General features: G+C 36.9%; 1 protein-coding gene across 1 annotated transcript in view; it reads right to left on the bottom strand.

The window, feature by feature from the left end:
• LOC124721428 (microfibrillar-associated protein 1) overlaps positions 1-5919 on the bottom strand; it is a 72253-nt gene extending 66334 nt beyond the window's left edge. The window contains exon 1 of the mRNA XM_047246402.1: positions 5709-5919. Within this exon, the coding sequence (XP_047102358.1) occupies positions 5709-5775 (67 nt within the window). The 5' untranslated portion in view covers positions 5776-5919. The remainder of the gene's footprint in view (positions 1-5708) is intronic.
• Between the last annotated feature and the right edge of the window lie 20906 nt (positions 5920-26825).

Here is a 26825-nt window from a genome sequence, read left to right on the forward strand (position 1 = left end):
CTTTGACCCATGACGTCACGAATACGGCAGAAACGAAAACAAACACACACACTTTCCACAAGAAGCCTAATGACATTAACGGGACAAGCGCGGGAAATGGGGTGTTTTGGGTGGGGGGCAAACTAAATATAAACAAATTTAGACGCCTAGCGTAGCTACAACGTGTAAGTGAAGACAGCCATGCATGAATACCCACCCACCTCCCCAGGGGTCGTAACCCCTGCAACCCATAGAAGATAAAGATGCTTCAGTAGCTGATTAGCGTTTTTTGTCTTTTAAAAAAAAATCTCACGGGATAGAACGAACAGATCAGAAAGATAAATATAATAAACTAAAACTGAAATTCGAGGAAACATAATTTAAATAAGTAATAAGTGTTTTTAAATAAAAAAAATAATCTCACGAGATAGAACGAACAGATCAGAAAAGTAAATAAAATAAGATAAAACGGAACTGGAGACAGCCACACTCAAACCAAACTCCGCGCCGTCATGACGTCACACACGACAACACCCTTACGTCACGGGTCAAAGCCGACGCGTTGGATCGGACGCTTCTGTCGACCCACATCGAGTATAGATTTAAGTGTCAGGAAGTCATTTCTGAAAGTATTTGTATGGAGTGTAGCCATGTATGGAAGTGAAACATGGACAATAAATAGTTTGGACAGGAAGAGAATAGAAGCTCTCGAAATGTGGTGCTACAGACGAATGTTGAAGATTAGGTGAGTAGATCACGTAACTAATGAGGTGGTGTTGAATAGGATTGGGGAGAAGAGAAGTTTGTGGCACAACTTGACTAGAAGAAGGGATCGGTTGGTAGGACATGTCCTGAGGCATAAAGGGATCACAAATTTAGCATTGGAGGGCAGCGTGGAGGGTAAAAATCGTAGAGGGAGACCAAGAGATGAATACACTAAACAGATTCAGAAGGATGTAGGTTGCAGTAGGTACTGGGAGATGAAGGAGCTTGCACAGGATAGATTAGCATGGAGAGCTGCATCAAACCAGTCTCAGGACTGAAGACCACAACAACTCTGAGGAAAAAGCACTGCAGTCAGCAAGTCTCCAAATTGCCTGCTTCTAGCAGCATGTAGATGATACATTTGTGGTGTAGCCCCACAGAACAGAGGCATTACCCATGATCCTCCAGCATTTGAACTCACTCCATCCAGATATTCAGTTCACTATGGATGTGGAAAAGGGGGGTGCCTTACCATTCCTGGATGTTATGGTTAGAAGAAAAGTCAACACTATACAGTATCTATTGCAAACCAACTGACACACAGTTATATTTGCAGGCCACAAGCTGTCATCACCCTGCACAATACAATAGTGTCTTACACTCTCTGGTACACAGAGCATATATGGTCTCAAGATACCAACAGTTGTCTGGTCAGCTACAACACCTAACAAAACTGTTCCAACTGAATGGCTATTCCGATAAACGGATATGCAATGAATTCTGTTTTAAGCAAGTTCAATGCAGGGATGTGAATGACGATGGGGAGGCATCCAGTGCAATGGTGTTCTAGCTGTATCCTGGTGGAATGTTTTCAGCAACAGAAAGAATCCACCGGAGACACAACACCAAGGGTGTTTTTCGCCCATCAGCAAACTGAGGAATTTGTCGCATTCGGTCAAAAATGATCTTGGCCTTAGGAAACATGGCGTGTGTAAGACCCCATGCCAATGTGGAAAATCTTATATTGGGCAGACATGTTCAAATGTACACGAATGCTGTATTGAATACCATTGTCATATACACCTGGGCCAAACTGATAAACCATCAGTAGTGAAACATTGGCTGAATACTGGGCATTGCATTTCATGAACAACTGTGAGTGCCTTCCCATTCACACGTGCCTCCTGGGCTGATAAATTTTGACGCTACCACACAAAAATCATCATTCTGGGACTTTTGCTTTAAGGAAGCCATACATATCCATACAATGAACAATCTTATAAACAGGGACGCAGGTTTTCAGCAATGTGCCATCTGGAATCCAACAACAACTGCCATTAAATTAAAACAGGCGATACACGATCTTCCAATTCATGACCTGACACAGCACAATGCAGAGACTTAATTTAGCAGTTAACCACAGAAATGTACAGCAGCATAGTAACTGCCCACTGTACACACGGATGACCTCTTCAGCTCATGGTAGGGAGCACTATGAGTGCCACTTTCATCCAACTGTGAGTGCCTTCCCGCACACACGTGCCTCCTGGCGTGATAAATTTTGACATTAACACACAACTATCATCAGTTGCATGTTGCAGCAGTGACTACAGCAACTACCAGTACCTGAAGATGTCAGACAGTTGTATCAATGAAATATTGCGTGATTTGCACAATATGATCCATTGTCAAACCTGAGAAGTGTATTTGCATTTGAAATATCACATATGAATGCAAATGATACTTGAGCATCTTTCTGTGTAAACTTGAACCTATGTTAATTCCTATGAACAAGAAAAAATACTGCTTTAGTAATCTGTGAGGATTTCAATACTGATAGTCCATTCCAAGAGGGAAGTGGTAGCACATAAGCAATTTATTCAGATATAATCAAAGAAATATATAATGAGGACAGTGTTGAGGAAGCAAATGAAGTTTTAGTCATCACTTCAGTGAAATGGGAAACTACAGAAGTTACTAGCATCATTGAGGTTTGCAACAGCTTCAATGATAATTTCTTGGTAAATTAATCAAAACTTTTGGCACATCAAAAATAGCGTAAGATTTCTTATAGAACACATATTCATAAAAACAATAGGACATGGGTTACTGAAAAGTACTATAAAGCAAATTGGGCCAATAATTAAGTCTGTGACATGCAGAAAACGGTTGTGGTGACACACTGATCTGTAGCTTTGCCTGAGGTCTAGGTTAGTTTGGAAGGTGACAAGTTAGTATGTGAGTTCATGAAGCCAATGGAAGTGATACTAAAAGACCTGGTTGAGGTGAGAAGACTGATCTGTAGCTTAGCACATTTAAAAAAAATAACCAATAACCTCAGGTTACATTTACCACATTGTTTGTGGCATTTGCAGCATGTTTCCTATGTCACTGGTCAAAGCTGATGACTTGTACTAAACATTCCTCTACATCCCAAGGATTCATATTGTTATGATCAGATATTGACTCGAAGAATGATGATTTGTAGCCCCTACATTGGCACTACACTTAATTATTTGTTTAACATAAATTTTTAGCTACATGTTTTACCAAACAAATATTCAGCAGTGTGCCCTCTGTACAAGAAAGGGGATAAAAATAATGATAACCACAGGACTATATCATTTCCTGAATTTTCAAAAATTTTAGAAAAGACAGTGAACAATATCTCTTAGCACAACTTATAGACAGATTTGTAGTTCAGCTTTACAAATGGATTAACAGCTGATCACACAATATATTTTTTGATCCAAAGGATAGTGCAAGATACTGATTTTAAAAATGTGGTTATTCAGTATCTTGTACGGAGTCAAACAAGGTTTTTGATTGCTTAGAGTATAGCACATTGCTAAATTATGGAAATATAGAGGAAGCATTAAACAGATATCAGTCTTACCTGAACAGCAGTAAGCACAAGGCAATCAGATTATCACATAACACAAAACGAGGTAGCACCAGCCTATGGTGCTGTAACATGGGGTAATCTACAGGCATCCATATTAGGGCCACTGCTTTAACAGTTACACATTAATATGTTGCATTTGGTTGCATGAGATAACTCTGAAGCTGTGTGAATGTAGACTTTCCCAGCATACATTGCATGTGAAAAATTCTTGAGTTTCCACCCGGGTGGTGATATTGATATACTAATTATTTAGAAAGCGTCATTCTCATCATCTCTGCTCTTGGAGTATAAAAACATACTTTTACTAACTCAAGCCAGGAACTGAATAATACAGTGAATCATGTTTGGAGAGTAACAACTCTTGGTTCTATAGTTCCACTCTTAAATGCATAAAACAGCACATTCAATTTTCCACCCATTTAAATTAACATTCAACTCAGTGATAATGATGGAATGATTCATGATGCAGAGAATGCTACATTTATCAAGAGAAGAGGAAGAGAGATTATACATTAACTCTCCATCAACGACAATAATTAGATACATAACAAAAGGCTAAGATGGGGCAAGAAAATGGTCAGCTATTTTTCAAAGAAACCATCCAAGTAATTGCCTTTCTGAATTTAAGGAATTTCCATATGGAAATTTAAGTTATATTTCCCAAACTGTAAGTCAAATGTCCTTTATGAAATCAGAGATTTCAATATGGCTTGTTCGAAAGGAGCAGCAGCATACACTCAAAGCACAGAGAAATGATCACTACATCATGAGGATATCCACAGACACTGTTCAGAAATGTAGAGAGCATACTGCAAGATTGTTTCAATGAGTTCCCACAAGTGTTGTTAGTAGCACACACCAAGTTTGCAAACTGAACTTGAAGTTTCTGCTCTTCGCGAACTATTTTCTTATTCCCTGCCAGTATACTTAGGGACAGTTTGATTGTTTCTTCATTAATCACAAGTCACTGAACTGAAGCAAAAATTAGAAGAAAAAGTTCATGTATCTGTTCAGGTTTGTTCAACTGGACCAAACACCCAGATTTGAGTTTTCCCAAATCATTCCTGGTGAATGCCACAATGACTTCTATGGCCAACACTGTACTCAGTATTTACCTATTGTTGGACGGCATCAACTGTAGTACATTCTCACGCTGTGTGTGTACTTATAATTGTTATGGTTACAGTCATTATTTCCCAACAGTTCGTACTTCTGCATTCTCATATTTTTGAGCTCCTCCCTTTATAGACTTCTGTATATGTGGTGCATTCCATGACATGTCAAGCAAAATGAGACTAAATAAAACTTAAAATGATCAATGTTGATTTATCACAGCAGAAGTTCGAATGTTTACATAATTCTAACATACAAATGGGTGGCATGCAATGTGAAGAATGCTGTATTCCAACCAAAGTCTCACTTACAATGTTCTGAATGATCCTGAAGTAATTCGAGACTTACACCAACAAAGCATAGTTCACAAGTGTGATTGCTATTGCTCACAACATCTGTAATTCTTTAACATCTGGGACTAGTATTTCTTAACCGCAAAAAACATACGTGCATAACATAACAATTAGTGCTAGTCACAGGATTGTTTTAGTAAGATGTACGAATATATAAATTACAATACTTAAGGTTTCTTAAATTTCAGTATGTTCACTCGTATTTGCAACTAACTGTTACATGACGATGATTTTACACTTAACCAAATACCCGATTCATACTGTTGGCACAAATGCAACTACGGTATAACAAACTGTACATGAATCATCGTCGTAGAAATAAGTTGCAATAAAACATATCTATTACAGCTAACATGAGAGAAATAGCAATTTTGCCATTTGGTAAAAACCGCAACAGCAAAGTGTTAGAAATGATTAATTCAAAACTTTACTAATATTACTCGAACAAATTCGCTATTAAACAAGAGGATCCAGATTTGGCACATCCGAGATTTCTCTACATCGTTAAAGAGGAATGCCAGAATAGCTCAATCCAAATAGTCATAACCAATTTGCAGCCCAATCCCAACAAATCATCCTCCCTTACAACAATGTACTTAATATGTGCTATGATAGTGTGCAAAAAGGTCAGGGAGAAAGCAGAATAAAATTACCTTTTTCATTTCTCACAGGAACAGCACCAGCTGTACTCTGAATAGCAATATTCGCAATGGCACTCATCTTGAACTAAAAATCTTTCGGGTACAAGTAACTTCTGAATTACCACTAACGTCAACCACAATAAACAAATCACTGTATCACTATGGCAAAGGAATTCAAGATGTACAATATGTTTGTACACAATATTGGCCAAAGACAACTTGCAATCGATTGTAACTTACAATCGATAGACCACCGAAGATGCAAATGATAAAACTGAATTACCGGTGAGGTTACTTTATACAATCCCATCAAAATATAAAAAGTATTTTAACTTAAGGTATGCTCACACATTCAGATAACTCTCTAACCGGAACATCTGTTATTCGGCAATTAGATGGAATATTGGTCTCCTAAACCGCTAGGACTAATAAACTAAATTTTTCTCCCCAGTTTTTACTTTTCCGCTACTCGAGATCGTTTTTATCAGTCTTTAAGGTATATATAAACGTAATACTAACAAATACAAAATTATTACTAGAAAGAACTTCAATCTGCAGTATTTGGTTGTTTAAATTTTACTCGTTCACAATTTTTTTGTTTTTACATTATGCCAATTACATGTAAAGAAACTGAATACCCAAAAGTAATGCAACAACAAAATTTAAGGTTTATTTTTCATGACAGAAGTTTTGCACAATTTTCGTGAACACTCCAAGCGCGTTGGCTCTTAGCAACAAATACACTTGTATGCAGTTTTCCTCTTTTTTTGATATGGACAAACTTGACAAGGTTTTCTTTTTTCAAGCTTGTCCGTTGGACATGGAGTGTCATCAACTCGCAATAAAAATGTATTACGTTTGCTAACGATTTGTTTTTATTTTGCTGCCTCTTCTTCTACAGGTGAAAAAATATTTCCCAACTCTTGAGGCAGGTTGGATGTTGTCAGTCGCGATTTCACGAAATATTAGACCCAATACAGAACTTTTTCAGGAAATCAAAAAGTGATATGGTTTTTGTTTTTTCAAAAAGACCATAAAGAATATTTGAAAGTGATCCAGCCATGGTAAAAAATTGCCAACAGTCACGTTCTTGTTTTACGATAAGCAGAATAAACACTGCACTTCATATCTAGTGTGTCTACTCCATTTTTTGTGGTGTTATAAAAATAGGTTTTCAGGTTTACCATTTGCAAGGTCAGTGTAACTGGAATGATGCATTGTCGATACAAGTAGGACTTCCTTATTTTTTGTGGACATAAGGAAGCAGGGTCATGTCTTTTGTCAAGTCATAAGTGCTAGATCCAATTTCACTAGCGCTTGTTGCTTGAAATGCGACTGGTATCTGCGGTTCGTTCCGTTTTACTAACCCAACCAATGTCAAATTGTGAGCTAGTAACTCCTAAGCAAGTTCTAAAGAACAAAACCAATTGTCGCAACTGGTATTTCTGTTTGTGACGTACAGCCCTTTAGATAGACGGATTACAGAGTGAGTGGGATTGCTAAATATTTTTTTTACAACTGAAAGTGTGGCTCCATCATCTAACTATATGCATTATGTATGTTTTTGGATACGGTCTGCCTTTAGCAAAACATAATTTTGTTCTTTAACCCAAACATGTTTCACTGCTGTTGCAGCATCTTCAGTGGGCTTATATTTCTCATCTGTTAAAGATGAAGAATGTTCTTTACTGTTTGTACACATGTAACTATTAGTTTTTAAATCGTATTTACATGTATACAAACAATAAAGAACATTCTTTATCTTTGACAGATGATAAATAAAAGCCAACTGAAGATGCTGCAACTGCAGTGAAACATGTTTGGGTTAAAAAAACAAAATTGTGTTGTGCTAACAGCGGACCCTATCCAAAAACATACGCATTGTTAGAGCAAACACGGAAAAAAGAGCTTCAACCCCAAGACGATTATACGTATTATGTGCATCTGCCAGGTCCATGACTTGGATGCCATATGTTGTTGGTTTTTTGGGCATGTGTATGATGAATTTAGCCCGTCCTCTTAAACTCACCAAAGTTTCATCAACTGTCAAATCGCTCCAGGGCTATAAATTTACTGACAGTTCCAAATAAATTTGTTAAATGTGTCCTTAATAGCAGCAGCTGGAGCATTTTTCTCTCTCTGTTTCCTCATGCCCAATTCATTGAAATGAAATGCTCTAAGCAATACTCGTAATCGCTGTTATAATTAATCGAAAAATTGGCCTCCCCAAGACAGATGTGGGAAACACCGAGGTCATAGGCTCCCTCCCAGATCTGAATGTGCTGTGAGTCCAATCACAGCGTTCACTTCACGCACATTAGTGTCTTTGTATGCTATATTTTCCTTTAGTTCAATAGCAGAACGCATTTTCGCCAACTTTTCATTGATGTGAATTACAATCGTCTCAATCATATCATCGGTAAAGAAAAGGCGCTTAACTTCTCCTGACACTGTCTTTTTTTTTTTTCCTTCCAGTGAGGGCAGTACCTTGTATTTTGGATAGCCGTACTTTTATTATGTTGGACGCTGCTGTTCGCATCCTAGAAGGTACAGGAACTTATGACCATGTGAAACATTTATTTCTTCTGTAGTAAAATACTGGAACACAACCCTCATCTTGATTGTCATGGTCTGAACGCATAGAGGGGCTAGAAACATCAATAGTCAGCTGTGGAGTCATAAGTCTTCTTCCTCTAGAAGTTGTGTCAGGCTGTTATTGTTCTCCAATTTCTTCATGCAATGGGGTATTTTCTACTTCAAATATTTCTCGAATAGTTTCATCACCACGATCATCATCATTGGGAGAGTCATTGTCATTACCTGTTTCATTATGAGGTCCTAGGATAGCTAGGTCCTCATTTGGAGTGTATGACTCATCTGAATCCACTTCCGAGTCGGATTCCTCAAAGTGATCTTGAGAGATTGCGTGGGCTACAATTTTTTTCTACTGATTTGAAAAGTATTTCGGACTGTCTATTGTAAAACTGTAAGTAAATAGGAAAAATGTATTATAACGAATTTTGATGGAGATATTTCTATTGCTGTAACAAGTTTGCATAGTAAATTGGATTATGTGTGAATAATGGAATAATTAAAATTAAAACTTAAAATGGGAGTTGCTACAATTTTTTGTTCTGTTATGAATACAAAAATATTAACTGTAGCGTAGAAGCAAAACTTCTAGTCAAATTGATGAAATGTTCCGAGAAAGAAAACAAAAGTGTTGGAATAAGGGAACACCAGTCACACAGACCGAAAAATATGTGACACTTTTGGGAACACACGGTTGGAGAGACTGGCAAACACTTGACACTTTTAGGAACACCAAGCCTGTCAGACCGAGAAAAGAATGCCCATTTACGGAACACGGTCTGACAGACTGAATATGTAACGAAAAATCTATTTACTGGAAAACAATGAATGCACTGGCAATGAGCTGTTGACCAGCAGCCGTTCAAGACCTGACTGAGGATTACTCAGCTATTCCCTTCCCTCGGGCACCATGCGGCGCCATCAGCATCTCAGTTGTATTTTGTCTGTGATGCCTCTTCCCTTACCCCACCAATGAATAGCGCCATGCGCCTGCCACTTCTTGGCTAAATTTCAAAGACCCATTGCTATATTTTGGATTTTGTGTTTATTGTTTTCTCCTGTGTCTTTCGCAGTACCAAGTATAGAAAGTGGTCAGTAACAACGACAGTTTCTAGAACTGTGTGAGAAGCGGTCTTGATTGAAAAAACACAAAGTGGTAGAAATACAGAGGTTTAAGAGATCAAGAATTTGTTTATAGATACCATATGCCATGGGCAACCAACGATGTTTACGTTCACATGTGGAGCGTACATAGTAATAGACCTACATAGTGAATACAAAAAACTCAAGTAACAGAGTCAGCACTATACATCAGTTCTGGTGCTGCGTGTTCAGACTAACATATACATCTCAATTATGTTCTCACTGTGCTCATGACGAGAATGTATGATTTTGTTGTTACACAGGGCACTCAACACTCTCATAAACTTGAGTAAGAATTATAGTCTCAACATACCCTTTTTCTGATGTATTTATGCACTGTATGATATACATCGTCACAATTTAAGTATGTCTTCTAGATAATTGTCCATTATTGTGCAGTCAGGTCACATAGTAAGCAATGCAGCTTAAACCAAATGCTGACAATGAGCCATGCCAAGTAGCGATGTACACTAAAAAATGTGATATGTATTTTGTGTTAGAACCATTTCACGTTAACTGTTTATACTGTGTCATTTCCTGAGATGCAATTTTCTATGTATTACATTTCTGAGGATGAATAATTAATGTAGACAAGTCTTACCAATATAAAAAAAATTGTACTTGTGATCTTGACTAACTAAGAATGTTTCTGAAACCACAACTTTTAAGACCAAAAACTGATTGAAATTGTGGATGTTATAGGGGGAATATATATTAGGTTGTAATTTATGGATCGCAAAACCTAAAATAAGAAGTAATCACAATTCCCATACAATGAACACAACAAATTATTCAAATCTTATAAGAATGGTGCGCCTGCAGGTCCATTTGGCACATTGATTTCCGCAAATGTATGATTGCACATAAAGTAATTTAATCTTAAAAAACTTGACACTTAATTTTGTGTGTGTTTAGAAAAAAAAATTCTGCATTTTCTTTAAAATAAAAGTAAAATAGTTTGTGAGATTTGGATACAAATAATGGTAGTATTGCAATTACTCAATACAAAAAAAAGATCATTTTATGCTGTATGGTAAGTGCACTACTATCATGACAACTAAAATGATGTGGAGTATGATTTCATTATACAGGGTGAGTACCAAGCAACTCAGATGGGAGTGGTTTTATTCTAAATTGTGTACCCGTAATTGTGACAACATGGTGTTTGTTTTAATAGGGACAAAATATTAAGTTTACAAACAAGGTTGCTGGTAGCTAAACGTTTTGCCATTATAGATATAAGCACATCATTATTAATTTATGTAGTGAAGGTATATAATATTTCTATAATCTGACACGTCTTCGCGTCGAAGAGAAGCTACAATTTTCTCAGGAAAACTCTCTGATATCCCGTACTTGCAGTATCAACCTTAAGTTCTTGGATAGACCACTGTTTCAGTTGCCATCCTGGTATTTTGAAGGATGTTTTAGTGATGATGAAATTACATGCTGGAACATTGACTCACTGGGAATGTATTTGTGTTTTGTCATTTGCCGAAATCAACATTGATTTCAGAATTTGTTCTGATCAGCTAGATACCTGTACCTCACAGCAACGTTGCAATTGTTATGGTGAGAGAGTTGCTTAAAACTTGGAAGCAGCCTTCCTACTACAATGTTGATATTCAAATGACAGATGCACTCTTGACCGAAATAATTGTTTTCCTGACCAGTATTTGCTTTAGTACTGTGGCTGAAATAGCAGACATGTGTGCAAAGAATACTTCTGTCCATGGAGAGATAGCTGTTTACTGCAGTTTTCATACTCAAATGACAGTTGCACTCTTGCCTGAAATAATTGTTTCCTTGGCCAGTAATTGTTTTACTGTTATGGCTGCAGTAGCAGACATCGATGCAAAGAATAATTCTGCTGGAAAGAGCTTGGCGTTACTCACAAAGACACTTGTTTTCAGCACCCATGTGATCCTCTGAAACATGTGTGGGCGTTCGGTGACGTCCCACATTAGCTAAAACCCTTGAGGAATCATATACTCGATCAAAGAGTTATGTTGGAAAGCAAAGGCTGTTACAAAAGCCATGGTCGGGAAACTGTTAATTATGGACACTGGCGGGATGAAGAAAATAGGCCCTAAATTATCTCAGAAACACATTGTAGTGATGGGCATAGAACGACAGCGAGTGCGTTCAGCAGCTCACTTACGATCTCACACAACTGCAATGACGATTCGCAAATTTAATGTCTGAAGAAGAGCACGCTAGTGATTTTACACAGATGGTGGATGAAACCTTTCTATATGCTCAATTCTAAGACTCACGAAAGTAATAAACCATTAGTCGATGGATTGGATATGATTTCAGGCTCAGACGCAATGCCAAAGTAAATTTCATATATGCAGTGAGAACATGTACGATGGCTCCTCAAAGCACCTTCCACCATCTCAAAAAGGATTTTAAAAGGATTTTTGAAAACTATTTGGTCACTTATGGGTCTGTTCAGTGACTCAGAGGCTTACTACATTGTCACTGCAAGGATAAATCAAGACAGCCCGGAGATTTTTTTTCCCTTATAACAGGCCCTGGAAGTTTTTATTACCACCTATCGCCAGTCGAGGCAAAGAGACAGATAAGACTGTTCTTTTGAGCAAATGTTCACGATGTTCCTCTTTCAAGTGCATCGTCTGTTGAGCCAGGTAAAGGAAGATTTGTGACTGCAATGGTGTTTGGCAGCATCCTGCCAGATGTGTCTGAGGCGTTGGCGATAGTTGAAGGAAGAAGGAAATTGAAGACCTAGATCTCGCAGTGGCAAGTTCCGATGTTTCAGCAGAATAGACTCCTCAACAGGCGTCTAAAGCTAGCGAAATGAGGGATGCTCAACTACCGGACCTACCGATAGATGGCTCTAGCGCGTGCCGGCAAGACGTTATATGACTAATTGAGTGTCCGCCATATCTGAATTTGGCAAACAAACGAAGTGTCAAAACACGGATGAAAATGTTTTTCGTTCTGCGCCCTCATAAGTATTTTATATTGGATGTTGTAGATATCTACACATCAACATAATGAAGTGTTTCTAATCTAGCGAGAAAAAACAGTGACAGTTCTGCTATGAAATTCCTAAATTCGAGTGTGTTTTGAAAGTTTGACAAGCTGACCTATAAATTGTTTACTATTTTATGAGTGCTTTACTTATTTGCCCGTTTTAAAACACTATTTAAGATTCAATGGAGGTCAACAAATTACCTTACTTGCCGAAACTTTTAACTACTGGTATAATTCGGAAAATCAAGTGCGGACAACAGTGAAGACATCTCTTGAAAACAAGTTGACATCGTTTGCTGAGGGGTATCTTTACTGACAACAGAAATTACGACTGAACTATTAAAGTATTACTTACGTATAAACAGAAAAAATTGTTATTTTTCTTTATCTGAAGTGATGCATTGCCGATCTGCATATATGCTGACACTGTAATTGCAACATGCACTTACGAATTTGGCTCTCCCTTTGATCAGTAATTTAAATGCCATGATTTTATTAACGCCTGTACATGACACGGTGTATTTAAACTGAGTGATATGGTAGAAGCACCAGTATTTAACAGTGCTTCAGTCTTTGATACGAGACAAGAAATACATTTAAATGAGATAAACACAAAGCCCAACATTAAGGCTCCTCTTAAATGCATGACTTGTATTGGACTGATCCATGATGATGTAGGAAGTGAAGGAAGTTGTTGAAAATAACCTTGATCACAGCTGTTAATTTTAAGGTTGGCGTGTCTTAAAACTGTAATTTTCCAGTCTGACACCCAGACAATTTTAAAATTGAATTCAAAACATGTCAGTGAGCAAAATTAATTACACTTTGACTTACAACCACAGAATTCCATTTCTGTGAATCTTGGTTCCAGTCTTTGACATGGTGTCAATCACTGGAATGAGTGGTTGTCAGTATACGGCCCAAGCAAAAAACAAACCTGAAAGTGAAAGCTGCAGAAGCTGGCCAGACAGGCACCCCAATGGCTGCTACAATCTGTGTGAGACAAGGGTGACATTATATTTCAAATTTATTGTAAAAAGTTCCATATTGTCTGAATTTGTCCTATACTGACAGGACAATCTAGTCCAGTCGATTTTCTTATCTGCAAAAGTACACTAGCCAATACCAGTGGCACAAAGGTAGTGCCACATTACAAACTGTCTGGTAACAACAGAAGTATTGGTGGACAATGTACAGTAAATAATATGTAATAATCTGAGAAATTCAAAATTGGTTTGAAGAAATAGGACAGTATTGGAAAAGAAAGTAACATTTTGAAAATAACAAATGACGCAAGTAGAGTTCTCAGTTATGAAAGCTCGCTTAAATTTTTTTCCCCCCTCTCTCTTTTCGATTATCAAGGGAAAAATGTGATAACATAAAAGTGCAAGAAAGTTGTGTACAATGTTGGAAATGATGAAAAAGAAAATCTCACTATGCTTCCTCCTCCATGTGAAGAGTATTCCTGTAATAATAGCTAATAGCATACCAAGAACATGAGGGTGTCACAGTGGAGATTTGTTTTCTGGTACAGACACCTGATACAACTATTCCACAACAAAACGTACTTTCAGTAGGTGTGGTACCAGTGCACTCCCATAGGATAACAGAATATTATGTCCTCCAGGAATCACATTGGGTACACCACATACAGCATAAATTGTACAGCAACTACAATGCTTTGTGAGCGAGTAATAATAGTCAGTATCTTTAATTTTAACATAACTCTTTACTCCCATAATTATCTGCTTATACGTGTGCTTGTACTACAGGTTATTGGTAAAGCAAATACTAATTGAATACGTCTTCACACTTTTAATACTTAGCAGAAATTCTGAAAAAAGTAAATTGTTTTATTACTGTATCACCTCTATGGCGAATTAAGAGGTACTGACTGGTTTCTTTGAACATTTAATAGAAGCCTTCTTTTTTACCTGCTATTGATTAAGAGCCATTCCAAGTTCTGTACAAAACAATCTCTCGCATTTTTCACGAGGTTTGTTATTCTGTACACTAATATTTCTTCTTCTAAATGGTAAATAATGCATTCAGACAGTGCTGGTATTAAAGGTAATTCATGAAATAAATTATATTTAAGCCAGAAAATTAAAGGTTCCACATGGCACATGAAAAGTACCTTGCTACACACATGTATGTACAGATTCCAAAATGTCTGTGAATTTGAGTTACAAACTTTTTTAAATAGAAATATGAAGATCACAATACTTTGGGTCTGCAATAACTCAAACGTAAAATACTTTAGTTCCCTATGGAAAACTTTGTTCTTTATGTGACTCGTGCAACTGCTTTCACTCTTAATGGAAAACTAAATGGTTTATGTTAAAGTTAACTAGCAAAAAGTGTAACCATTGTTACACAATTTCTGTGAAGTAAGATTCCTTAATGTTATTTCCTTCCTTTGTCATCATAACTCGATAATTTCAGTTCCGTATGGGACATAAGAACTAACAAAATGAAATGCTTTTATTACTATGACCAAACAAAATCTTTTTAACATGTAGTACACAGTTCAAATCAGCAGAAAGTGTAACCGTATAATTAAGGTAAATGTTGATGAAAATTAGGCATGTAACATGAATACTGAAATTTCCTAGATTTCCACGTGTACCTGTAATCACTGTATTCTGTACTTTATAATGCTAGAAAGATAATTCTATATGATTATTTGCATTCTCCCCCCCCCCCCCACCCCCCCTTAACACAGGAAAATATAATAGAAAGACATCCTAACAAAATAAGGACAAAATTCAGAAAATTAGGTTTTGCCTGACTCAGGTCCCCTTATTCTAGAATGGTTATAAAGTAATAAGAATGCTTATGATCAACTGGAACATTGTGTTCATTATAGGAAGTATTAAAACAAGAATTAACAGAGTAACAATTTTATTGCTCTTATGTTGCAGAGTATCCACAAACATTACTGTTTGAAACATAGGGCCACTGCATACTTCATTAGATCACACCCATCCTGTGATTAAACTGTTTTCTTAAAGTGAAAAATTCAAGTTAACATAGTTATTGAGGGACATATTTTCTCACACTGAAAGCCATCTGTCAAATAAGTCTCAGCACATTTTTTTTCATTAATTTCACAAAAATCACCCGTTTTTAATGGAAGTACATATTTTGTAACACCAAACATCTTAAAATAAGCTTGTATAATAAACAATTATAATTTTGTTACAATATCTACACAGGATGTAAAGACTTAATTTTACTTCAATGTGATTCATCTTTTGAAGTTCATCATTACACAACAACAAATCTATGGACAAAATAGTTTTAAAAAATCTGTCAAAATGTCACACCCATCTGCATGGAATGTCCCATTACATAATTTTTCCAATTTGAGCACTATACATGATTAAACAATATGAGTTTATTTAACTTCTGCCTTATACTTGATTTGTTGTTTAAAATTTTCTCAGCAGGCTTTTTTTCCACATGTTTTTAAGCGTATGCAGGAGTATAGGGATGCAATCTTACAAACAAGTTGAGTCTGATATAAGTCCTCAATCCTAATTTCATAACAGTAATCATGACCAAGGGCAGGAAATGGGTAATCTACAAATTTATTTTTAACACAATGCAAAATCTTGGCCTGTATATGTTTGTCACATATCCCCAGCAGTCACAAACATCTGAAACAGTTTCTGAGTATTCTACAACAGAGTACACGCAGTCACTTGTTTTAACCAGTTTTCCCCGTTTAACAAAATTTACAAATGCATTTTTATTGGCCATATTGGGAAAAGCATAGAGAGAATCACATTCTAATGCAGATTTAACTACTGGTGGCTTCAGTACGTAAAGACAGTCTTTGCATGTGATCTGCCATGAAAGGCGCAATGACACATACCCTGCAATATAATTGAGTATGTTTTACTTGTGAAATGAGAACTTAATCTTATCATCAAGAAGTGCACACCACTCCTCTACTTCATTTTCTGCAGCACTTTCATCACTTTCTACTACATGCTTTCTTGCATGAAAATCATAAACAGGTGGCAAACAACACACATTAAAATTTGAGCAATTCCCATTCCTTGCAGTGACACTGTTACCCAAGAGCAACTTTCTCATGACACATTTGAGCTGGTATGCATTTGGATTGTTGTTCCAACCACATCTGGACCGAATGCAGGGGAAAAAAAGCTCTATGTGGTCTTGTGACAGTTTATATGTTAGCAAATACTTCAAAGGAGATTCAACACGAAGCATACTTGTCAGAGCTATGTGCCTTACTGATTGCACATTGAAAATTATCCCAAAAGCAAAAATATTTCTTGCATGGAGCAGCACTGGAACACCAATGATTTTTAAGCTTTTGATATAATTTTCAGTGTGTCTGAAAATACCAACGTGTTGACTGGGTGTTGTGTGATGTCCTTAGGTTAGTTAAGTTTAAGTAGTTCTAAGTTCTAGGGGACTGATGACCATAATTGTTAAGTTCCATAGTGCTCAGAGCCATTTGAACCATTTTTTTTTAATTTAATTTTTTTTTTTTAATGCCAAGCTAATAAGATTTGTTGTCAAGTCTCAGGGGGCTCTTATACCCTTTACCTAATGGATTTCTGGAGTTCAGAATATCAATAATCGTATCAATATTATACAAAAATTCTACTGTTGCTTCACTTCCTTTAATATTTGGATCACCAACCCTCCACAAACACTCTATACTATCTGCCACACTAAAAAGTCTGTGGAGCTAATGAAACATTCATTTTTCTATTTACATAACTTATATGTTGTCCTGATAGTTTGTTGGCAAATGTCATACCTTCTTCTTGTTGTACCTTGTTCAATTGCTCAACGAAATGCCATCTAATAAAGCCAGTTGGAGACTCAATAGCAGATACTTCTGCTAGAGCATTTCTGGCAAACTTAATCATATGACATGCCCAAGATACAATAAACATTGTAGCTCTTAAAGTCACCCTTGGAAAAATTTAAAGTACAGCCAAGTGTACGTAAAGTGTTTATATTTACCTTGCAGCCATCACATGTAACACACCAAACCCTAATGCCAGAACTATGCAGCCTGTCTAAAGCGGATTTTATCAGTGTGGCCTGATTATTTGCCTGTACACCGTTGATAAAGAAATATGCAATCGGGCATATAAATTTGCCTTTAATAGAGACAAGCATGAAAACCAGAGCCTCAGATGCCTCTATTACTTCTTTTGACTGAGGCACTTCCCCACCAAACTCTAAAAAACCTGTGTATTGCTTAGTTCCTTGGTCCCAAACTACTTGCTTCCTAAGTGCCACACTGTCTACAATTAGACATGAATCGCTGAACTGGTCCCTTACAATTGGGTTCGAATCAATGTACTTAAAAACATCTTTTAAGAAGCCAGTTTCACAGTCGACACTTGCCCCCCTTTTGGGAATCAATGATTTATGGGTCAGAGGCATTAATTTTTGCAGGTATTCATATGCTGCTGGTGAATAAAAGTACACAGTCATCGCAAACATTTTCGCATTTGTTGTGTATCTATTACCCTTTGACGAGAGAGAGTTGTCCACTAAATTGCACACTAATTCCACTTGTGTTCCTTTCTGATGATTGAGGAAGTTATGTAACTATTCAGGAAGATGCCCCTTCTCCTTCAATGAACTTATGATGTCATCCATGGAAAACACTTTCTTCTCTCTTCTTCGAAGTTTTTCACGGACACACTTCAGTTTACGTTTTAATTCGTGCACAATGTCTGAGAAAAAATTGCAAGTTTCGGTCGCTTGTCTTCCATTTCTACTTTCGGCTGTATACCACAATCAATTACTTGAGAACCAACTGCACTCTGCAATAAAGAAATAATTTCGTTATATATGATTGAAATAACTCAAGGCTTGATGAAAAAATATTATAAGAAAACTTTGGGGGTGTGAAAACATCCTTATACTAACGATTTCGACACAATTCGTAGCTTCTGCATTGGATAAATGGGACATGCTTTCCACGGAAGAATTCTCATTGACAACATTCTCCACGCAATCAGTTGCTTCTGCAGAGGGCAAATCAAGCACGGATTCCAGGACAGAAAGCTAAAAACAAAAATATGGAACTGTATTACAACATTGCTTAGACCTATGTAGCCTATTTGTGTCCGTACGAAATAAATTCACAAAAGTCAAAACCACACACATAGCAAGGAAATTAATTAGCTACCTCAAATGGAGAAGCACCGAGCGAGGTGGCGCAGTGGTTAGCACACTGGACTCGCATTCGGGAGGTCGACGGTTCAATCCCGTCTCCGGCCATCCTGATTTAGGTTTTCCGTGATTTCCATAAATCGTTTCAGGCAAAAGCCGGGATGGTTCCTTTGAAAGGGCACGGCCGATTTCCTTCCCAATCCTTCCCTACCCCGAGCTTGCGATCCGTCTCTAATGACCTCGTTGTCGACGGGACGTTAAACACTAACCACCACCACCAAAAGGAGAAGCATCGTTGTCACTCAAAATCCTAAAATGTCGTCGTGGCTGCTTATTTGGTGGCATCAAATATGTCGGAAAGTAAAAAATTGATGGCACTGCTTCGGATCTGAGACGTTTCTTCCACGTTCCAGGGCTCACTACGTAATCATCTTGTGGGAAAAGGTTTCCGCAAAGAAAACTGCAAGACGTAGGTTTAAAATCTTTCCGCTTCACGGAAGTAATCCACTTCTTTAGCAGCTCTGGGTGCTTTAGAGGAAACCTGTTCAAAAACATCGAATTAGCAAACGCACTAAGTCTGTATTGTTGTATTGTATCGGCAGACTTATCACCTGTGAAATGGTAAGTCACTTTCCTTACTCCATCGCTTCGCACAATTGAAAGCGGAACAAGAAATCACCATTTCGATAATCCTTAATTCCTTATACACCGTACAGACCGAGAGAAACTTCTTGGCAAATTCAAATATGGCGGGCAATACAGACGATAGTAATCAGCTGGTAGAGCCATCTATCGGTTGGTCCGGTAGTTGAGCATCCCTCATTTCGCTAGCTTTAGACGACTGTGACTCCTCACTCCAGCGACAGCGTAACTCGGGAAGTGACGTAGTTCACAGACGTTACCACATCCAGTTGTAAGCGTTGCGATTATTATCTTTGAAGGCGAAATTTTTGGCGGGCAGTAAAATCTGTGTTTGTTTGTTATTGTTTTCGACGAGGTGGTATATGCTGCATAAAACTGTTGTAACTCAGCAATAGGATTTTTGCTATTGTGATTTCTAAGAGGCGAAAAGTGGAACGCATTGTGATTTCTAAGAGGCGAAAAGTGGAACGCAAAATTGTTGAGGAGAAAACAGGAAAAGTGATATACACTAGCATTCTGGGAGGCAAATAAGCTGATCGGTTAAAAAGATTGTGGTTGGAATAGCGTATTTTCCCACAGAATATAAATGTATACGGATAATTTAATACTGTGAGGTATGTACTCAAGCTGCAGTGTTGTTCTCATGAACGTTCTAAACGGCAGATTTAGCTTCATACCTTTGTTGTATGCAGCTTAGTACTGTTGCAGTGGCGTTTGGAAGGCTTCTTCAAAGGTAACTTCCGTTTAAACATGTTGAGATGTTAAGTAATGGAGTTGTTGAACATTATTTTTAGTCACTGAAGTATATAGCGATGAAACTTTCTAAAATTAGGAGGAGAAAGGCAACAAAACTGGAGATACTGTGGGAAATTTCTATTTGCAAAACAAGATGCTGAAATAGCAGGTAAGGATTCTTATGAATGTCTTGCTTGACAGTTAGAAAATTCGTAAATCAAATCATGACTTTATTATTAATCATAAGTTCCATTAGGAAGTAAATGGTTTATGATGTAAGTATTATTATTTCAATGTTAGAATGTACAATTTTTAGAACTTAGCTGCGCCGCTTTGAAAGAAAATGCTGTAGGACAAACTGAATAAAAGTATGCTGTCTGACCTGTTTGTGGGCCAGTACAGTGAGAAAGTTCTCTTAAGTAGGGAGTACTGGCCGTTTTTGGGTTGTACCATAAAGATTGAAACTCTGAATAAATGTTCCGACAGTGATTAAGTTTCATTCTGATAATTTAGTCCTGCTTTCTTGCCAACTGGCAGTCATTGCTTCATCACTATTTCCTACTCGAGGCTGACGCGAGGTTATTCGCACAAGGTCAAGTGCTGATGCAACACCCATCCTTTGGCCTATTATGTCATTGTGAGCCTTGATGTGTTTGAGGCTTTGTGTTTGTAGATTGTGTGTTGTAGTATTTGGTGGCACTCTCTTGTGCTGGATGTTTGTTATTGAGTTGTTTGACATGAATGTTTCAGGTTGCTATTGAAAGAATTTGTGCTGGCTTTCTGGTGAGTTACTTTGAATTTGCATATTTTGGCTGATGGATTCATTGTTATGTTTGGAAATATTAGTGCCTTTAGTTTGTTGTGGTCGGAGATTTAATGTTTTTCTCTTTTCTTCAGTTGTGAAGAAGATACAGATATTTATGAGTAGCTCATTGCTTGTTGCATTAGGTGTTGTTGTTTGTGTATATTGAAATTGGTGGTGAAAGTTTTCATGAATTTTCAGGAATTCCATGTTAGTGTTCGGTAATTATTGGATTGTTATGGGTAGGTATTATGGGTATTGATATACCATCGTTGGTTAGGATACATTTCTAATATTAGTCATGTGAGCAGCATCTGGTTTGTTATACTGAGAACTTGGATTTAGATAAAGTGAAAGTGTGGTATCTAGGGCTTTTTTGGGCCATGTAGGTCGAGTGAAAATTGTGTTGAGTTTTTTAGGTCTGTATGGGTTACTGGTATTGAGGTCTTCATTTGAAATATATAGGTCACGTGAAATTTACAACAGCACTAGTTTCCATTTTTGTGATTTTTTTTTTTTTGTGTTAAATTTTGAGGATTTCATGTTCTTGACAGTTGGGCGAATATTTGTTTTGCAGTGATGTCACTATTGCCACTGAGTGGAAGAAACCACTATTCTTATGAAATTGTGATTATTTATTTATGTGACACCACATTAGTAAATTTATATATTGTGAAGGTGCTGTGAGAATGCTAAATGCCTTGAAGATGCACCTACACTAGCGTCACTATCTCCAGCCTCTAACTTACAATGTGACGCAATATGTGAGCAGATTAGACGAATATGTGCTTCAGCTTTTGACAACTTGATATTTGTTCAAATGCAGGAGATTTTACTCATAAGTACTTCATTTGAGGTTTATTTGTATCTCATTGGAGATGGAGTGGTGTGCTCTACATGCAAAATTCATGTTACTAATCACTACATACTTAGTTCTTTTCTAATTTGACATGCAGTGATGATATTCTACTTACGTTTGTTATTTTCATTACTGCCAGATTCTATCATAAAGCATTCACTAATTCATTCAGTATATCTTTGATTTATTTTCAGGAACACATTGCAAATCCAGTACCGTAACAGAACTACAGGATTGTACAACCAAACGCCACCTGCCACCACCCTATATTTTCTGAGATGGCTACTAAGGATAGGGCATGGCAAATATCAGAGATTTTTATTTTATATTTTACCATCTGTGCCAAATTAACGTGTCTGGTAATATATTAATATTATGGCACTGTCAATAGTAGTATCATAGATCCACTTTAAGAGAATGAAATGGTTTACATTCCACTGTGAAACCCCACTGTCATAAAATGCTTATTCAAGTATCTCTTGTGTTGGCATTACTGTTGCAATGAATGTGTTTTTTTAGTATGACATGTTAAAAACAACTGCAGTAAAATAAATTTGTTTATTGCAAAAGGAGTTATGTCTCTTACATATGTTACATCATCTCATTTTATATGTGTGTTATTCACAATCCTTGCTCCCGTCCCCACCCAGAGAAAGTAGTTACAGAGCCATTGCATAATGTTAAATTGTGTGTGTTTTGTTTGTTGGAAGGGGAAGGGGTGCATGCACTTTTGACAAAAGCTTATTGATCCATCCACTAATGATTATAGGTCCAAGGATAATACTTTTTAACTGAGTTGCTTACATTTCATCAAAAGTAAAGCTGTGAAAAGTAGTATGAAATTAAAATATTTTGTGATTGGCTCTGCATGGAATGTTGAATGTTTTGTTATAATATATTCAATTACTCAAAACTTTTTTTCTTACTGTGAACTGTTAGACATCAGCAGTATTAGGTATAAATGTGATACCTATTAGCGACAAATGAATATTTCTCCTCAACTGCAACTTGTACCTACATTTCTCTCGTGTTGCGAGGAAATATTCCATGAAGTTCTGGGTTTGCAGTCAGATGTTACTGAGCCAGTCTATCCTAGAAAACTCATCAAAACATTGCCTTAATGGTTTTTTAGCAGAGGTATCAGTATGGTATACCATCACAAATCAAGCACTGGTTATAACAACAAAACCAGTTGACACCAATAACTGTACCTGGATTACTTTGTCATCTCACAGCAATAAAAATAGGAAGATTAACGATTGACAATATTATAAAAAGGATAGTTGCTACTCACCAAATAGTGGAGATGCTGATTCACAGTTAGGCACAACAAAACGATTGTCAAACAAAGGTATCAGCCAAACAGCCATTCATCACAATTATACAACATATAATCAGTATCTCTGCTATATGGTGAGTAGCAACTACCCTTTCCGTAACACTGTCGTTATTACATAATGGATTTTCCATTGTGTGAAGATTAGTGTTTAATTTCCCATTGACCACAAGAGTAAGGACTATCAGGTTTCTACCAATAGACAGTACATGCAATGGATATCTTGCCAAGAGTGGAGCTTATCTCTTACTATGTGGTCTCCATCAAGATGGACACAGTCTTCCACAAAGCTTTTTGCATCAGATCTGTGGCTGAGTAGCAGCCAACTGAATGTTGCTTCAAATTGAATTAGTGATGAGTAAATAAAATAAAAAGAGAGGAAATTTGTTCAGGGCATAAACTTGAAACTGATATTAAGATTTGCAGAAGTAGTTTTCTTCTTAATAGAAATTCATGACAGTCTCTGCTCATCATTATGTTTGAGAATTATTCCCATACTAAAAATTTTAGTGGCAACTGAAGTATAGTAAGTTTGATTTCATGGCTATTATTTATTGCCGTTTATCTGCTTTTCTTTCCTGATTTTCTTCAGCTGGCATGTGTGGCACAGCTGTTTCTGCCAGAATGATGGATTTTCATTTCCTTCCAATGCAAATGAAGGTGGAAAAAATACTGCTTAAGTCAAACAAGATAAAAAATATGGAAATATTGTGTAACTGTTTGATTTGGACATAAACCTACAAGAATAAAGTCACTTCTTTTGTCTTGGATGAATACAGTTTAAAATAATATATGATACGGCTATGTTACTTACCTGGTTTATGCTACAAGAGCAAAGGTAGTGAGAATTTCTGATCTTCTGATGCAATAAATCCATCATTTTAGGATGACCTGGCCAATAATTTACTTATTTCTGCAAACATGTTTGGGAAAAATACTTCTTAATAGAGACTCTGCTTCTGTGTATTTAATAAGATAATATTAATGACAAAATTTCTGTGATTGAAATGGAAATGTCTAGTTGAGGGCACTGATTTGATTGTGTAACTTAAGCTATAGCTATTGCAAATGTAAATGATGTGGTTGAGAGATGGTTATGACAGTTCACCTCATGGAGTGTGGCTGGTGAGTGCCATGTCTAGACTTTTGTGAGGAGATTTGTGGGGGAAGCCTGTGAAAGTTTACACTGTCATCTCATATCTGTAACTGAGTAGGCTGGTGACCAAACAAAAAAGATAGCACCGCTGTAGTTTATTTGTTGCTGTAAACATGATGCTGCAAAAGGGTTTTAATGTCTACCTGATGTGTCTTCTGCTATGCAGTGCTGTGATGGGAGACCTCAGCAACATCTTTTGACACACATCAGGCTGGTGTTATGCAATTTTCTGGATCACTGAACCCCGCTCACAATAGTTTCACTAAGATATTGATGGCAATGAAACAATTAACTCTGAAACACGCATTGCCTGAGAAAGCAGAGAAATGTAATTATGATTTTTGCAGAAAAGTTGCTCAACATATTCAACAATGTTTTGTGTTCAGTAGCTGCAGAAGACTTATCATCAAGACTGCTATGCTAAATTAGTGTCAAACCCCTCCCTCTGTTTGAAATGGGGTCCACACTCTTGGTATCAAGTTTGATGCCACTTTGCAGGGAGTATTCAGTTTTCTAGATTCTTCAGAGAAGAGAGAGAGAAAGAAAGAATTTTCTTTGTTAGTCTAGCTCATTAAAGGATAAATCTTAAAGCTAGCAAGTTTTCTTTCTTGTTCATGCCTATTGACAACTAAAGTATTGAGTATTCTGTTTTTCGGTGAGTGGTCTCCTGTAGTCCTAAAGTGTTTATCTTGGTTAAAACGTGCATATGAACTTCTTTGAGCAGAATTTCACTAGAAATATTTTTTTGTCATAATAGATGTCTTCAAAAGATGAACTGTTTTTCATAAAAACAGAAAAATAAAGTTAAAAAAATTGGATTAGGGGCGGTGGAGGCAGACGCTCACCCACTAGGGGAGGGAACTGTTTTGTTTCTCACTACTACATCCAGTATGAGTATTTTCCTAAAGTTTCAAAAGCTTATAAATTATTTCCTCTATTTTTCTTAATTTGCCTGGGTATAAGAATGGCCGCAAGCTGCAGGTTGTCCACTGATAGTTCTTAAATGTTTGGAAAAAAAAATGTTTTCTCAAAGAAATAACACAGACAAATAACTATCAGCTGTATTCCCTGAGTAACACACATTTAGAACCATGGGTATGGCATGTCATTAACAACATATCTTCATACTGTATCTTATTTTTATTGATATTAGTAGACACAAATTAATCCATTGCTATCCAAGCCCCACCAAAATTCAAGGTAAGGACATTATCATCCTCCCCACCCCCCCTTCATTCTCCTCCGTCAGGGGGAGGAGCAAGCTGTTTGAGGGCATGCTAACTGCCCTTTCCAGCGATAGGTTTTAACAACTTTTATTTTTATTGCATTTATATCCCTTTTCTTGCAAAAAGCATGTAATTTCTTTTGTTCAGTCTTACCATTTTAAGTTCTTTCCTTAGAGTGGTGTTACAGATTTTACACACAAATAATACATATAGTCAAAGAAAATACTAGAACACTGAATTTATATGTGGTACATGTATAGCTAAAGAAAATATTATAAGAAAATGGCAAGTAAATAATGTTATGCCTGGAGATTTTTTCTCATGTTCCAGCCTTAGCTGGGACTAGTCTTTTACCTTCCAGTATGGTAGCCAAGTAGTGGATTACTTCATCGGTTATCACTGTTTGGTCAATCTTCATTGTTCAAATTGATCTGACTATCCTCTCAGGTAGCCTCCCTCATTCGTGTTGTGCAGTTGGCCAACATCACCTTTTTGCCTTTCATCTCAGGGTGATGGTTGTGGATGTCCATCTGTCTCTCATGTTGTTGAGACTGATCTTTAATTTGGGAAGCTGTTGTGACACCCATTTGTGCACTGACCTGCATCGACCACAAACTGCTTGTGCTCGCCAGTGGTGGGCTGCTCAGTAGGTGGATGGCCTCATTCAGCAGGGGTCAGGCTGCTTCCAACTCAGCAGATCGTACACTCCTTGCAACGAAATTATATAGGATTCCCAGTGAAATATGTCAATGAGTGTGACGATTCTCGTTGTAAATAGGTTGAATTCATGTTCACCTATAGTAACTTCATTAACAAACTAGAAATATGTAATTTAAAGAGGTGTCTAATTTTAACTATGATTTGACAGAACTTTATAAAATCAACACAAGACTGTTCCCACACCAAAATGTGGGAATTAACATCATTCACATAAGTTAGCCCATTCAGTTCAACTACTGTGTATTGTGTCAACGCTGTCAGGCTATGCTCATATACTGTTACTGCATGCTTGAGGAATGTGCATAAAATACAGCAGAAGATATCATTAAGTGCTTCAAGAATGACTACAGATTTTTGGCTTATTTAAGATACATGGGCACGTTACAGAAGTGCTCAAAAATGCCTGTATTCCAATCATGGGATGGTAAGTAATGTAAAATAAATAGCTTATGATGTGCGCATTTAAGGTGGTTTTATTTTTCCTGTCAATAAGTGAAGAACAGTTCTTGGTACATTTCTTGAGTTTCATCCTTTGTGGCCATTATTCTGATGCAGTTTTAAACTCTTATTTTGACGTGTATATACACATATATATGTATTAATGCCCCACTCTCTGAAGAATTTGATTCTATTCTACATTAAAGTCATAAATATGCTAATCAACAGTGGTTAATGTTGTGTCTGTAATTGTTAGCTAATTCCAGTACTCACGGTAATTTGTACAGAACTGATAGTATTTCT

The sequence above is a fragment of the Schistocerca piceifrons genome, chromosome X (genome assembly GCF_021461385.2).
Source record: "Schistocerca piceifrons isolate TAMUIC-IGC-003096 chromosome X, iqSchPice1.1, whole genome shotgun sequence".
NCBI classification, from domain to species: Eukaryota; Metazoa; Arthropoda; class Insecta; order Orthoptera; family Acrididae; genus Schistocerca; species Schistocerca piceifrons.